The sequence below is a fragment of the Scatophagus argus genome, chromosome 3, assembly GCF_020382885.2.
Source record: "Scatophagus argus isolate fScaArg1 chromosome 3, fScaArg1.pri, whole genome shotgun sequence".
In the NCBI taxonomy this organism is placed as follows: Eukaryota; Metazoa; Chordata; class Actinopteri; family Scatophagidae; genus Scatophagus; species Scatophagus argus.
The window spans coordinates 17,888,406-17,905,235 of NC_058495.1; the positions used below are offsets into that span (position 1 = coordinate 17,888,406).

The 16,830-nt window shown below is 42.9% G+C and overlaps 1 protein-coding gene across 4 annotated transcripts in view; it reads left to right on the plus strand.

The window, feature by feature from the left end:
- The window catches only part of LOC124056666 (plexin-A1-like), a 181,150-nt gene that overhangs the window by 130,325 nt on the left and 33,995 nt on the right, over positions 1-16,830 (plus strand). For all 4 annotated transcript variants that reach the window (XM_046384335.1, XM_046384337.1, XM_046384336.1 and 1 more), the window contains exons 11-13: positions 5,297-5,393; positions 8,272-8,462; positions 14,579-14,730. In XM_046384335.1, coding sequence (XP_046240291.1) covers positions 5,297-5,393; positions 8,272-8,462; positions 14,579-14,730 — 440 coding nt within the window. The remainder of the gene's footprint in view (positions 1-5,296; positions 5,394-8,271; positions 8,463-14,578; positions 14,731-16,830) is intronic.

The window sequence follows — 16,830 nt, forward strand, 5'->3', positions numbered from 1 at the left end:
GAGATAAGCTGGGTAACTGGGTCCGGCCATGCCCTCCAATCCTGTTAGCATTAGCGATTAGCACTGGCTAACAGCCCCCTATTATGGCTGATTCCATGCTGCCCGACCCCACACATACAGTAAACAAACCCTCACACACACACACACACACACACACACACACACACATACACACACACACAAACAATCACACGCTAAGCTATAGGAAGGATTACCACTTGATCCTTGATTAGCAAGCCATATCTGCCTGGAAGTTGTGTGTGTGTGTGTTTAAAAGGGTATGTTGTTGTGTATACATCTACACGCTGATCTATACTATCTGCTGTAGTCTGGCAAAAGACATTTCGCATGGGCCAACATTCAGTGTGTGTCCTCCGCTTTTCACAATGTGACCTGTGTTGTAAGTGCATCACAAAACTAGTATAAATCTAACATCATCTAGATTGAAAGATGGCTTATGTCACGCCATACCTGTTGATAATTGTCACCGTCACCTTGACAAAGCTATGAAGAGAGGGTGGGGTAGAAACGGCTCTATGCCAGGTATGGATTTGCCCTGGGCTAGGTTGATATTTTTAGGCATCCAGCTTGCGCAAACCTTCAAAATGAGTAATTATCAGGCTGTGACCCTCACAGAAGGTATCCGTTGTTACCTCCTACCTGCCTTCCTTCACCCCCCTTCTCCATCCATCTATCCTTGCTTCCCCTCCTTCAATTTTCAGTGCCATTGTTCATTCTTTCACTCCTTTTTCATGGTTTATTTAGTATCAGTCTTTTTGTCTCCTCTTTCTAGTGTATCTAACTGTTGTGTCCTGTGTGTTATATTTTATCCCTATAGAGTCAACTCTACTTTTGTCTTACCATTCGCCTTCGGTTATTTGGGGGACCTTTCACATCTTTTCATGTCAAAGGTTGAACACAAAAGGATTGTTACCTTCATGTTCTCGTTCTAAACCTTATCAGGTTTTGAGACTAAATCATGAAATACTGAACATTTTGATTTTTCTGTCCTCTATTTACATTTCTCTCTCCCCTTCACACATGCTAATCTTGACCTTTTGAGAGTATCCTGCTTAATGTTTGCATTTTCATGTTGGAATCTGCTGTGCAGTGAATAAACCATGTGCAAGCTGCATGTGTGTATTCCCTGAACTGTGTGCTGTGCAACAATGCTGGTTCAGTATGAAAGTTTAATAAGCCTTTGGTGCAATGAGAGAAGATGAGCTTTGGATCATAACCTAACCTTTCCCATGCCTTCCCCCACCCCTCTACTGCCCATTAAACACACATACCAACACATACACACTTCACTAAATATTCATGTTTGTCGTTGAGCGAAGGTACATGCACAAGCCGATCCCAGTATCCCACCCCTGAACATACAACCCCTTTGAGGATGGATGTGCTAACACAAACACATTCCAGTAGTACGGTATGAAAAAGGGAGGGAAGAGGGCAAGCATTGTTATTGTTTTAGCTGTTAGCACCTCCATACCTCCACTGCATGTGTGTGTCGTGCAGGTTTTCAGGGAGAAGGCTTGTCAGAGTGTACAGCAGAGTTTAGAGGTCCACACAGATCAATCATCTACTGCTTTATCAGAGGAACTGGCACCTCAGCTGGTTCAGAAGGGGATCAGATCAAACTCTGATTGGCCAATCAGAAGGGGGATAGAGGTGGGAGGAGGCGGGGCTTAATGTCCTTTACTGGAGCCTGGCTTCAGTCCTGATGGTATGTAACAAAGCAGCAAGGAAAGACATAGTTAATGACTCTGCAATCGAAAGCTGAATACAATACACAACTTACAACAGATGCTGAAACAATTCTGTTGTTGGACTTTACATGTCTCTGAAATAATGGCTAGACTGTGCCAACTTCCATCCAAACACTGGAAGCTGAAAAATAAAATGTTTAAGACAGCGTGGAAGGTTTATTAAATGTGACCAAACACCCAACCCATTCAGTTCTGTGCTTACCCGATGTCATAAAGGCAAGCAAAAGCAGCACCTCTTTAGCCCAAGTGGCCAAAAGTCCTCAGATGATATTTCAGTACCCTGAGTTACCACCTGAGGAATGTGAGTCCCATATTCACCAGTTTTTACCTCATCACATGAAAGAAGAGTATCTGCGTCTCTGTAAACTTGTGTGGCCTGCAGTTCTGACCAGCTAGATAATTTAGCAACCCTTTCTATTAGCAGGTATTGCAGCAGTCACTTATATAATATGAAATACAGCTTAATGGGGCTTAATTGTTGCTAGTGTTGTTGACAAGTGTGTGAATGTGTGAAGCCGACCTGTTCTCCAGTGTTCAGGTGTTCCCATTACAAAGCAAGCTGGACTGTCAAGAGAATAGTTCCTCTTTGCTTCTCTGGACTTTCAGTCCTGTTTTGTCTCATCTGTCTCATCTATTTTTCCTCCCCCCACTTTCTCTGGATCCACATGTTCTCAGTGCACTGTCCCTGGGCATCTCTTTTTCTCATCCTGTTCCTTTTCTTCTCGCTCTGTGTCTCGCATGCATATTCACACTCAAACACACTCATACGTTCTCTCCATCTCTACCCGGTGAAGAGGTCCTGTTGTTCCCAGACAGACTGGGTGGTCTTGTAGGAGAGAGGAAAGGAGGAGGGGGGGAGATTGAAGAAGTTTGTATGCTCGGACCTGGGGTCTAGAGTAGTGAGCGCTGATATCCAAAACGTGTTGTTGTATGAGTATCTTATCTTCCTGTGTTCCCATGCGTTTTTATTTATCATTTTTTTTATTTCCTGTATAGACTATGCGGTCAGCCTTTGATGCATTCGCTGGCATCTGTGTCTCTTGGAAACCGTCCCATGTGCAGAATACGTATTTTTAGCAAAGGGCGCAAATGTGTTTCTGTGAACATGTTTGGTATGTGAGATAAAGGAATCTGCTCCATATTTCCTTGTTTGACTCTGGGCGTTCTGAGGAATGGAGGCAGGGGAGACAAAGTCCAACTGAGATTGATGTGGATGGAGGTTAGCGAAGAGGTGGAGGGAAGGAATAATGAGAGGGAGAGAAAGAGAGGAAAAGGAGGGGGTGGAAAGGAGGATTGTGTGAGTGGGTGAGGCAGAGGAATGTGTGAAAAGACCAAGGCAGACATGTCAGGGAACAAATTGAAAATGCCAATTTCACTTTAGCCCCCACCAGCTCAGGCACTTACAGGCCAGCCGCGGCCTCTTATTCCATGTGTAAATGAATGGTGTCCACAGAATAACACACAATCACCTCTCTCTATCCATCTTGCCCTCACTATTTCTCCTTCACCCTTGCTGTCGTATCATCCTCTCTCTTTCTCTCCACCTGTTTCTTCCCTGCCCACTTTCTCATTAGGGCCAGCAGTGTGATGTGTTTCATGATAGCGGTGTTATGATTCAGTGTGTTGAGATACTGTAAGCAAGGTGTTGTTTTATAGACCTGTGTTCTTTTTGTGTTTGCAATAGCGATACGTGCTCACTTCTTACTGTCTCAGCATTAGGTTGAGTGAAGACCGATTACAGCACTGCTATCTAGCTGTTGATGGATACAATTTAAAGTGAATCACTGCCACAAATCTTTGCATGTAACCTATTTATAATAATAATATAATATAATTGATAGTGTTTTTGAGCATCAATACCGTATCACATAATTAGTAGTTGGACAAAAAAAATGATGATGACAATTGCTGGTTATCGGCTCAGCCGGGCAGATTATCTTTCAATCCCTACAGTGTACATACATTATGTTAGTAACATTGTGTGAAAGCTGTCTGGCCCGCTCCCAGGCGGCATCACTCAGGGGTGAAAGTTTCCTCTAAAGTAGTTCATAGCGGCTAAATATATTAGAGCAGCAAAATGTGCCTGAAAGCACATTTTTGAAAGCAAAGTAGTACTTCTTCAGAGATACAAGACGAGACATCTTCATTTATTTGCATTTTAGCGTCTCCGCCTTCAGGGCCCACTGATTGTGAATCATCCAATAGCAAAAAAAAAGTGAAGAATGAATTAATCAGCCACTCACACATGGTGACATTGCTGTGTCCTCTCATTTTCTTATCTTCTTTACGCACATCTCTTGCCCAAGCCCCCACCTCCCTCCTCTGAAATACATTCAAATTCACTATTATTACAGATGTCAAGATAACTCTCACAGTATCACATTGGAGTGGGTGATATCACATAGTGGTGCAGTTGTAGTTAGATTCAATCTGTGAGGGCCCCATAGCCTCCAGCTTGGGGCTTTCACAATGGATTTTATCGCCACTCAACTCGAGGAGAATAGCCCTGCAATCTCTCACCCCGAGGCCACTGAAGATAGTGACCATACCAGTGGTAGTGAGAGTGACTGGGTACCCTTTGACTGACAGAGGCATTAGGTTAACACAGTCTATCTCCAGTTACCCGCTATCACCCTCACATCACTGCAGCAGCACCCTCAAAGCACAGAACATGCAATCTCTCGCTATCTGGCGTCTGTTTCATGTTGTATCAAAGACAATTAGTGAATGGAGTAGTTAATAATGCAAAATGTGTCTCAGTGGGGAGACGAGGGGGTTCGTGATGAATGAGTATTTTCAGATGGTGGTGTGTTTACCTCAGTGTTTGGCTGCTTTGTGAATGTGAGAGGTGGTGGGGGAATGAGGAGGTGGTGTAACTTCTAAAGGTGCATTTTATTTGGCAGTGATAATCGTCGTTGATAATTTAACTGTTCGGAGGTTGGGAGGGGTCTCACAGGAGCTCTTTCTCTGTTATTCCCTCAGTGAACACACCGCCATCACACTGCCGCTTTTGAAGCTTGTTGTCTCATTTAAAGCGATTCCCTAAAACTGATTATGCCGACGACGAGTCAATTACATTTCAACTCTTATTAGTTCAGGATGCAAAAATGAAATTAGATGAGAATATTATTGTTGGGGATGTATTACACTTTTCATTCATCACTGGAATGGAATGAGTCACACAGTGATGGGGATTCCAATCTCTTAATCAACTCTGTGCTCTGCCAGGCAGCGGCGGATGTGCCGCGTGTTAAAATCACAATATAGCCCGTCTTTCATCATTCATTTTTATGGCCCTTCAACTGTGTGAGCACTGCAGAGTATGGTATTACTCCCAGCCTCTAGCTAAACTGAGTCTGCTCTCTGTATTGGTATTTTTTTTTTCTCTCTCTTTCACAAATTTGATTCTGTTGAAAGGGTGAAAATGTCTTTTAATGATGTTATGGCTGAAATAACAGCATTGTTTTAGGTAACGATACGTGACTATGAATGCTAAACTCGGTGTTGTGTGCTTTATATTTCAGTATACTTATGAGGGCAATGACATCAGCGACCTGCCTGTGGATTTGTCCGTGGTTTGGAACGGGATCTTCGTCATCGACAACCCGTACAACATCAAAGGTGAGTTAATGTGGTGTCTTACATCATCGATCCTCATTGATTCGTGGTGTTCAATCTGCACAAGCAAATTCTATTAGTCTATTAGTACAGAGGAGTAGAGAGCATCACTGAGTGTAAAAGTCTTCTTTAAATCCTTAATTTTCCGATCCTCTCTGATAACCTTTAACATGAGGCATGACAGACTTCAGTCAATCCCGTTTCAAAACCTGTGTTGCCACATTTTTATCTTTCTGTCAGAGTCCTGGCTGATAGAGCATCTCAATAAAATAGAATCAAGTATGTGCAGTAGCTGATGTGCACAGTCATTTTGTAACTCTGAAAAACTAGTTCCAGCTACAGAGTAAATCATTTATATTACAACCAGAACACCTCAGCTAACCCTTCCTTTGCAGTTGATATTCTTTGACTGTAAGGTACTCAAACCCCGTTTCTGACTGTACACGTGCGTCTGTGTGTTCGTCTGAAACCACTGCACTGTGTGCTTCTTGTGTTAAGATGCCATAACACACTGCAACTGTCAGAATGTGCCCAAATGCATAAGAATCAGCTTTAAAGAGCACAAAAAGTGTACATTAGGTCATTTGTATTCACTAATATATATTGACTAAAAATTATGTCCGTCGGGGCTCAGGTTTCATCCCATGTGATTCTTTTATCATCCCGCAGACATGATCTCATTGTCTTCTCTCAGAATGGTGTGCTGTGAATGTGTGTGTGTTTCATAAAGATTACACAAAGTTATGCTTTAGTGTCTATACTGTAATATTTTTAAAAAAAGTGAAAATACATAATACATACCTGCACAGTGTGAGCATCTTGAACCTTGCACAATAGGAGTGCAATAATATGTTCTTCTGACAGGGTGTTAATGCAAGAAATATGATGGCGTTCATTGCGGTGCTGAGAAATGAGTTGCAATATAAAATAAATGTTATCAACAGGCTTTAGCATATCATTTTAGACCAAAGGGAAAGATGTCAGGCTGAAGCCCGAAGTGATCAGGCAAATTACCGATACACATGTGCCAGAATAATACATTTAGTTTGGAAATTTAGTTCCACGGTGGAGGATTAAATTGGACTTTTTTGGAAAAAAAATAAAAAACTGGTGATCTGCAGTTGTAATGCAACAATGATTAAGCTAGTAGGTGCAGTGTTAAAATGGTCAAACCACAGCTTTTCGACGTGTTTCGAGATCAGTTAAGAACAATATCGGCAAAAAAAAAACCAGATTGATCTGTCACACAGTTTTGGTTCAAACGGCAGCTCAGGGTTTTCTTACTGACACTGATTGATTAATAATTGATTTTCTGTTTCTAAGACTACAAGCTGTTACACTGAGGAAGATTGTTACTGAGCTTCAGTGTTCCCCGTTGATATTGTAAAGCATTGTAGCATATCATCATTCTTGTATCTTAAAATACCTTGACAGGTGTATATATTATTATGCAAGGTTCCTGACGTTTACACCCCGTTTACAGGTGCTGTTATTATGAAGTATTAAAATATTGACATTTGTGTAGAACCACGCCTCGCCCTGCAAACAAAGAACCCTGTGTGCCATGATTACACATGTACACGTTCTCGCTCTAAGAGAAGACAATGAGATCACGTCTGTTGGATATAATTACTAGTAGGCCAATCTTTACAGTGCTGTCTCCGTAATTATCGTGGCCTGTACAGCACAGCAGGGGTCTGTAACATTATTCCCCCGCTGTGAGGTAAAGTGACATCATTGCCAGCTACCGCTGCTTTCGATGGGGCCTGTTGATGACATGCGCATGGAGCTTTGTACAACAGCGGGTGCTGCATTGTCTGGTCCTGTTTGTTACTCTTTGATGGTTAAAGAAACAGCACTGAGCCAAGGTTTTCATGTAGTATTTCAGATTAGAGGTTGTTACATCTCCAAAGTCTGTGAAGCAGTGAACGTTGCCATTTTGTCTGTAATGTAACACGACAGAGTCACTTTGTTCCGTTTATTGACGTCGCTCCCTGTAGTCTTAGCATACCAGGCAAGCTGTAGAAGTCTCAGATTTCATATATACTGATCTGTTATATGGATGCATCTGTAACATACACCAGACACGTGTCTGAGCACGGGAACCCAGCCGTAATCCACCGTAATGGGGTGTTTATATTCATGGAGGCAACATAAAACATGCTTTGACATTCAACAGTTCTCCCAAGGACAAAGTGTTACTAAATGGCATCTGTTACATGCAACGGCACTGACAGCATACACCATCAGCAGCAAGCATCAGTGTCTGTGCATTGTATGTTATCTTAAGTCGAAATCACCTGAAGTGCAACTGGAGGCGACCCACAGTCTGAAGATGTCTCCTTCTCTCTGTCTTCACTGCCAGCCCACTCCCTATTTCTCAATCATGATAATGATCTGTTAGAGTGTGTGCGATGCTCACTTGTCTTAAATACTGATATGTTAATGTAATTAGAGAGGAGCCGTTTAGCAGGCAGTAATTGGTACAGGGTTGCTTTAAAGCTGCTCCATGACCAATGGGATTTGGGGATGGAATAGCAGAGAGGGTAAAAAAAAAAGAAAAGATTTCACTGTACAATTCTTGAGGCTTTTGGGAAATGGTGCCTTAACTCAATTTTGTCTCAGTGACATTGAGCAAGTTTTTGAATTTCTGTTTGGAAGTTGAGAAACTTTCTCTGGAATTGAGGCATTTGGTTGATTTTGAAACTGTTCTCTCCTTCAGATTGTTTGACTACTTAGTTAGCTTGTAAGGTAGTAATTCAACACACAAACTATACGGTTGGTGAGGTAACAATATTCCCTCCATAGCCTCATTCTACCTTAATCGTCATTTCTTATCATGTCATTTTCTGTCCCTTCCTCCTCCTTCTCTCCTCACCAGCCCACCTGTACAAGTGCTATGCACTGAGAGACAGCTGCGGGATGTGTCTGAAGGCAAACCCCAGGTTTGAGTGCGGCTGGTGCGTACAGGAGAAGAAGTGTTCCCTGAGGCAGGAGTGCACCCCTCCAGAGAGCACTTGGATGCATGCTACCACAGGAAACAGCCGCTGTGCACACCCCAAGATCACCAAGGTAAGCTGTGACAGTAACAACACTGCTCAGCAAGGGAACGCATATGTAACTGCACATGTGCACCTCTAAGTACTCCTGTACTGTTAATTGCGCAATGTCAACAAAAACATCTTGCAGCTACCGTCTCATAAAAATATGGAACTTTTACAACATGCAACAAATAAATTTTTACAAATAGATTATCAGAAATAGTTTTTTTAATACATACATATTTCAACTTTTCTTTTTTTTCCCTTTGAAAATGTTACCTTAAGCCATCTCCACAGACACCATCGCCCCAAAGTCTGCGAAGCCAGGTCAACAGCCCACTCTAAATAAACATTGCACCAAGCTGCTAAATCCAAAGTTAAAGAAAAAAAAATCCCTCTCTTACCACTGCTAAAGTTAAACCTGCTGTATGATGTGCGGTGCCCAGCAATTCGAACTCAGGACAGAGGTCAAAAAGGTGGTGGTGGTGGGGTTTGCAGCAGGGCTGAGATTGTCTCTTGTTCTGCAAACTTTGAAACTCAAGATTCTTTTCACACAAATCAGAGGATTGCTAAAGTCAGATCATGAGCAAAAGTAAGTTTTCCAAAAGAGGATCTGTGCCTACGTGTGCTGTGTCATTGTTTGGCCTCGGCGAGTGAAAGGGGACATCATAAGAGGGGAGGCAACAGGGAGGAGAGACAACTTAGAAGCCATCACCATGACTGCAACCACAACACAGATGGGCCGGCCAGGAGGAGGCAGTTCACACACACCAAGACTGAATACACTGACATGATTAGAGATGATGGCTGCACACACACAAACACCTGAGGAGGCGGAGACGGTGGTTGTCTGGAGTGTGTGGTACTGTGCTAATTGTGTCCCACCATGGGTGCACAACGCGTATGCGTGTGTGTGTGTGTGTGTGTTTGTGCACGTGTGCATCTGACATCCTGGGTGAGCTAAGGCGTCTAAGCACCATGGCGTACCCATCTGTTGCCGCTGCTAACCGTGGCAGTGGTCCTGGTCTGACTGTGACCTGGGTCACCGTCCTTACAGCTCACCACTGGGACTGACGCACATGTGCATGCTCTAACAAACACACACACAGAGCGCACACTTTGAAAGCCATGCGTGTCTTGACGTCCAACCCACTCATTCGCATTTGTCCTTTGCTTCTTTTCCTTTGCCTACTTCCTTCATTCCCTTTCAAGCTTTTAACATTTTTGTTCTTTAAATTTGATTGTATCTCAAATAAGACGAAGCCTCGCCTCAGTCAAACCGAGTGCCATTTCTCTTTCTTTAAATGAGCATGAAATATATGTATAGTTTATAAAGCACGCTCGTTTCTCCATTGCAGACTTTTATGGCAAGAGCCCTCAGTGCATTTCCTGTGTGACATGGGTTCGTCTCTCTGAATGCGTAATGGAGATATTGGATAATTGGGGCACTGGCACATAGATAAATCCTTTAGCGAGCGCTCTCCCTCCCTCTTCTTGCTCGCTTCAGTTATCTCTTAGGAACAAGCGTACAGAGGCAATTGGGTTGTGTGTGTGTGTGTGTGTGCGTGCGTGAAAGCATGTGCTCTTGCATGCATATTGAGGGGTAAATCCTAGCCTCAGGGCAAGATGTTGGTGGCAGTCAAAAAGCAGGCGTAGAAGAGCTTCAAAAACAGCAGGAGGAGAAACCTACTGCAGGTTCGAGAACGTAAAAGAGACAAAGAAGAGTAGAAGCAAAGAGAGAGAGGAAGTGTTATCACCGCGCCGCCACACTGCTGGCCTCACCTCTCCTCTCCACCTTTGACATTTACAGTGTGACATTTAATGCCAAAGAACTTCCCCGGGCGACAAAGAAAATCTCTCCCTTTTTCTTCTGCTATTTCATCCTTCAGTTCTCCCAAAGAACATCACATCCTTCCCACAAATTGAATATTACTCCATTTTGTACCATCTCTTTGGTCAAACCCTTGTTTTTTTGTTTTTTGTGTTTTTTTTGTTACTTTATTCAGGCTGCTTTGTCAGTTTTTTGCAGCATGCTGGCTGCTGTGTGTCCAATAGGTACAGGATTAGCCACTCATTTCATTTGGACAGGACCAGGAAGGAAGGAAACACTGCCAGAGAGAGAGTGTGACCGCACTTACACACATGTACATAACATCCAGACACATATTTTTTTATACATATATAGCAATCCAAAGCAATTCAAAGCTTTCAGAGCCACAAGTGTTGAACCCAGTTGGTGTCATTTCTGAGTGTGCTATTGCCCATTTGATGTCGTTCAATAGTGTGCAGTTAGGTACCATTCCACTAATGGCTCTGGCACCTAAGTACTGTTCTCCAAACACAACGATTGATGTCCGGGGCTCTAAATGATTGGTTTTAGACATTGTAAGAATTTGGCTGTTAGGCTGTTAATGTGCTGTTGTTATTGTGCTGCATTTTTTCTCTGCCCTGACATTGTGCACTAAGATTAATTAGTTCTCCTTTCACAACAAGCAAACACACAGTTTGTGTGTGAAAGTGTGTGCAAGCAAATGACATATCGGCTTACACACACTCACACACACACATACACACACTCTGAGAAGGGTGTACGCAGATGTAAAATGGTTAAATACAGAGATAAAATAGGTTCCAACTTCAAATACCCGATTTATATGAAATCCTCAAAATCACATTCACAGCCACAAACAAAGTGACACACATGCTAACACACAGTGCCTGGCGCTGTGTCCCAGTGTAGTGCAGCAGTGTCCTAGTGCTGGCCTTGGATGCTGCCTGGCCCTCCGTCATCCATCATCTCCTGCCTGCCTTCTCCTAGGGGACAGGAAGAGCATTACAGCTAGCCCTTAGAAACCAATTAAAACAACACAGGCCGTGCATGTGTGTGTGTGCGTGTGTGCGCTGGGGGGTGTTAGCATGTGGCACACTTCTGTGTGTTTTATTTGCTTCTTTGTGATCTTTTGTATATGAGAAAATAGTTTTTTTGTGTTTGTGTGTTAGTATCTGATTTTGTATGCAGTGGAATCAGCATGTGTGTCTTTGTTCAGTGTTTCAGCTTGTATACTTGCGAAAGGCCAGTGATTTTGCTCTCCTTTATTGTTAAGCTGCAGCATTGGCCTTTGCCAGACTTCTCTATCTACCTCTCTATTTTCATGTCACTTTCTTTTCTCGATTCATGTATCATCTTGTCAATCTCTCTGTCCCTCGTCCTACATTTAACCATTTATTTATTTTCTTTCCTTTATAAATTCCTCAGATGCTTTTCACTTTCCTTCCTCCCCTTCCCTTCCCATTGTCCTTTATCTATCCTGCCCTTGTATCATCCTCCTGTCTTCTTTGCTCCTTCTGTCGACCAACATTGTAGAGAAATGTCTTTCTCTGTAGAGGCCAGTATCGACCAGGACTCTGGGTTTTCCCCATTGTGTTTTAGAGCTAAGCAATAAGTCTCACCGTTACAGCACTGAGAGAAACAATAAAACAAGGTAGCACTGAGTAAATCTTATTTTTAAAGATGACATTACAACTGGATGTCTGATAATATGATTCACATCTTCCATCACATTGTTTTTCACTTAATCACGTGATAACATTTAGTGGCAAAGCCTCACTGTTCCTGTTCATGGCCTTCATCAGTTTGTTTGTCACTTTATGGTTTTGAGAGGTTTTCATATCACAAATAAACTTCAGAAACATTACATCAAGTTCATATCATCCCCCTTTCTCTCTCTCTCTCTCTCTCTCTCTCTCTCTCTCTCTCTCTCTCTCTCTCCTTCTCTCCTTCTCTCCCTCTCTCTCTCCTTTCTCTCTCCTCCCCCTCTTCCTCCTATAACTAGCAGATGCTATCTGTGCTCTGCCGCTGAGCCGGCCACAATAGGCCTCACACAAAGCCTCTGACACAACGGGACAAGTCGGAGACGAAGAGGAAAGGAGGGGGGGTTTGAATGGATGTAGAGCGCTGCAACGGCGAGAGGAGAATAGAGCGAGTGTTTAGGCCGGTGGCTTTTATCAAAAAGGGCTTTTTGTCTGTGTTGTTTAGTTGTGGATGTAACGACTTGCGTATGTGTTTGCTTGTGTTTTGATAAGCCAGTGGTTATAGAGGAAAGAGATTTGATTACCATATCAGAAGATTCAGATTCTGGTGCGCCGCTGTGTGCCACTCACTCTTTTGTCTCCATCTCAAAATATATGCATTCAGACAGAGACAGAGGGTGAATTAAAAAGACACACAAGTCCGGAGAGGAAGAGGGAAAGGGCAAGGGAAGGAGGAGGGATGCTCATCAGAAGCCTAGCTGGTGGAAGATGGAAAACTCCTTAATTATATCATTGTGGCATTTCAGTTCTGGCCTGCATGACACTGGGCTTTGTTCCCATTGTGTGTTTCTGTTAGTGGTGTCCTGAACACCTGTGACTTTTACTAGCCTGCCACCTTTTAAATAATGATGTTAGACTAAGGATCATTGTCAGGCACCAGGTGGAGAAATGGAGTTGTAGAGAGCAGGTACAGAGAGTGGATCTAATTTAGATGTGAGACCTTAGATATTACTTATTGGAATAGTTCAATATGTTGACAAAAACACTTACTTGCTTTATTGCTAAGAGACAAGACAAGAATACTGATGCTTGAGTGGTAAATGTTAGAACAATAATTAGCTGGTTAGCTTAGCTTAGCATAAAGTCTGGAAACTGCCAACCTAAATGAAATCTCCCTGCCTTGAACCTTGTAAGAATGTAACATTTCTTTGTTACACTTGGTTTTTTTGTATGTATTACACAAACCAGATATAATGTGTGAATTATTGAGCTTTGGGTTTCCGGTCCTTTGAATTTGCTGTCTTTGAAAACGCTAGTTGTTTCCCACATTTTACAGTCTATATGCTAATAGACTGCTGTGTGCTCATGGGACTCACAGAAAAAAAAGAAGAGATGTATTTCCCAAAATATTGAACTATTCTCTTAATACGTTTCAGCGGCAGCACATTCTTTACGCCCTGAATTCATCTCGCTGAAATTGCTGCTATCAGTGGATTTGCCACCACAGGCAAAGTAAATTTACAAAAGAGCAAATTGTCTCGACATTGCTGACCTTTGGTGAAACAGTGAGGCCCAGAGAGTCCACGATGGAGGAGCTGATAGAGCTGTGTCTCATGGTTTGCAGTTAGTTGTTCTGTGGTTTAAAATGTTTGACCCCAGTCATTAAGTCACCTGTTTTGCAAGGGGTAACAAATTAATTTTTGCTTTTCAATTTTCTGCTGTGACAAGAGGTATCACTAACTTTAAAACAGGCCAACAAAAGTAACTTAAAATACATAAGCTATTTTTAGCACCTTTTTTAAGACCCTCTTAGTTCCCTTTCTCCAAATTGTCCAAAAAATGTTTGTCCGTGTTTGTGTAGATTGTTGTGTGCTATCTGTCGAATGGATGTATATTTGTGTGGAGCTTCATACTGATGGGGTAAAAGCCTGAGTGCAATAATGGGACCTTAATCACTGATCATTTTATCTTTCCTTTATGGCAAACCAGGTCAAAGCGTGATTTCCTCACACCCACACTTCACAACACCCAACCGGCATTTCATCCCCTTCACCCTTCTCCAAATGACCCCGCCCTCCCCCTGCCAGGTTCTAATCCAATTAGCTTTAGCCCTAATTATTCTAGCAATGACTGATTACCAAAGGGGCCATTGTCTGCATCGCAGACTAGATGAATGGGACCGTGATTAGTGACTGGGCTAGCCTCGGGTAGGCATTAGCACCTTTGCACACCTTTCGCAGACCTCTAGGGGAAAGAAAGGGAGCAGAGGTCACTCTACGCAGTAATTGTGTTCAGTAGATTAATCGTCACAAGGTTAAATGAGAGATGTAAGCGAGGACTTGATGGGTGGGTCCGGGTTAAGTGTGTGAGTTGGCAGGTTGTGAATGTTTGACTGACTTGAGATGGAGTTAATGGTTCTGAGGTCATTTTTCATCTCCCTTAATGAGGTAGCCAGAATCCGATTCATTGAAAATGGGGGGTGATCATAATGACTTAAGTAAACTATCACTCTGGCTGACATGGAGTATGTTCTATGATGTACTGCTTTTGGGTGAAAATTGATTGTCACATTCTGGCTAACATATGTCCCCCTAATTTTTGTTTCACTCCAACCAGTTGTCTCCAGAGACGGGGCCCAGGCAGGGAGGAACCATGCTGACCATCACGGGTGAGAACCTGGGTCTGCAGTTCAAAGACATCCAGAATGGAGTCCGCATCGGCAAGGTGACCTGCAACCCTCAGGAGGACCAGTACATCAGCGCAGAGCAGTACGTTGACACCGTCTCTCTTTCCATGCTTCTCTTTGTATTGACGTGACACTGAGTGCTCAGCGCAGAACTCTCTCAGACTCGTTCCGTCTCCGTTAACCCCTCAGTGGTTAAACACTGCTTTCCTCCTTGGAACAAGCCGAACTCTTTTCAAGCGGATTTGTGCTGTCCTAGTGCAGGTGCGGTCAGAGTATGTATGGCAACGGCTGAGTTCATGTGAATCCCTTAATTCAACTGATGATCAGAAAAATAGCTGGATAATCAATGAATTTGACCCATTCTGAGGGAATAGTAATAATTGAAGCGGGTGCTGTACATGTTCTAAAAGCTGATGCACAGATGATCCTCCTCATGTGAATGTCCTCTCTGATTAAGTTGTGTGTTCTACTTTCGGGAAATTCTGAATCCCAACAAGTGCCGGAAACTGGTGGAACATCATTTGTGCAACAGCAGTAAACAATCATAGCTGCAAGTTCTTTCTGGAGTTTTTCAGTCTCTTGGACATGACTGAGTGTAAACATGTCGTCGCATTTCAGCAAATTTCCTTAGCGCTCATGTAAGTAATATCATGGGTATCATTAATTAAAATCCATTCAACCTACCTAGAAAGATCAGGGGCCTTCAGTGAAACCACAAGATGAGTCATTCTCTATGTTGAATTCATCCAGAAGCGGAGAGGATGCAATTTAGGACGAGGAAATTTTGTCTGTCACAGCTGGAGGTGTCCTCAATGTTCTATTTCCAACCGTGTAGCTGTCATTTGTACACAAATGCTCCATTTGCTGAGTTTTGCAGCACAGTCCCAGCAGATTTTGTTTTCTCTCTGCCCCCTCACTAAGAAGCAAACTAAGAAATGTGACTTTGATGGTTTGACAGTCAGAACAACAGAATGCTGCGCAGCACTCACCAACGATGACAGGTGTCCCCAAAATTGGTTTAGAAAATACAGCAGTGACATTTCTGGTTTGATTCATATTTTATAACCTTGTGTTGTATTTGTATTCACACAAAATATACCTTTTTCTTTTCTTTCTTTTTTTTTGTTACATTTGACTGTGTAGCCGTGGAGTAATGCTAAGTGGTTCTGTGTTGTAACTTTATCTTTACCACATGTTCATTTTGTTGATCACATCCAAAGCCACCAAGGTGTCTACATTTAACCCTGTCAACCCGGTAACGTTGCACTGGCCTGTTGCCATGACACCCACTGGATGAGGATGAGGAGGAGGAGGAGGAGGAGGGCACGGCTGGCAGTGAGGCTGTCATGCTAATTAAAAGTGATGTTAGCCATACGGCTCCATTAGTGGCCCGGTTGCTCTCGTCATTTCGGTGACCCCATCAGAGCTGTAGCACAGTAGACGGGACAGGGTTACGGGGCTGACAGCGCAGGTCAAAGGTCAGCTGGTGGAGACGGGTGGAGAGAAGGAGGTGCATGAACTGTTGGACAAAATGTAGACATTGTTCTCGCTCTGACTTTTTCTTTCTTGCTGGCAGCACTTGTACTTCAGCCTTTGCACATTCTCTGTTTTTGGAATGAAACTGAATTGCAACAAAATGCGGCACTTTATGTTCTTTTAGTATTAGCAGGCTCTTCAGTCACCTCAGTCATTAAATATTTACCAGATGGATTTGATTCCACATTAAGTAAATTATTTCTGGTAGCAAGGAAAACTGGAACCTGCTATCTTTTTTTATTGCCTCATTAGTAGTTTCTGTCAGTTCGGCACATGTTTAATTTTTTACTGTCGCATTCCACCTCAGTAATTTGATTGAGGGAGGTATAATTTATAATGGTGTCATATTTACAAATGTACCATGAACTTTCTGTCTTTCTAACCGCATAATAACAGCTCAGTGTGGCCACCTGTCATCTGCGCAGTAATGATGCAAGCCGGGCACTGCTTCTAACTGAGAGCTGTCCAGCATTTTAATCACGGCCGCTGTCATAGTGTTAGACCTGGGAAAAAATGAAAGGGAAAGTAAAGGACAACAGAAACACACAGTGGCAGAATTTGAAATTCATTGTCCTTGCAAAGCTGCAGTCACCATTTCCACCTGCAGGGAGGATGGAAACGGGAGAGTTAATAACTCATCTTGGGA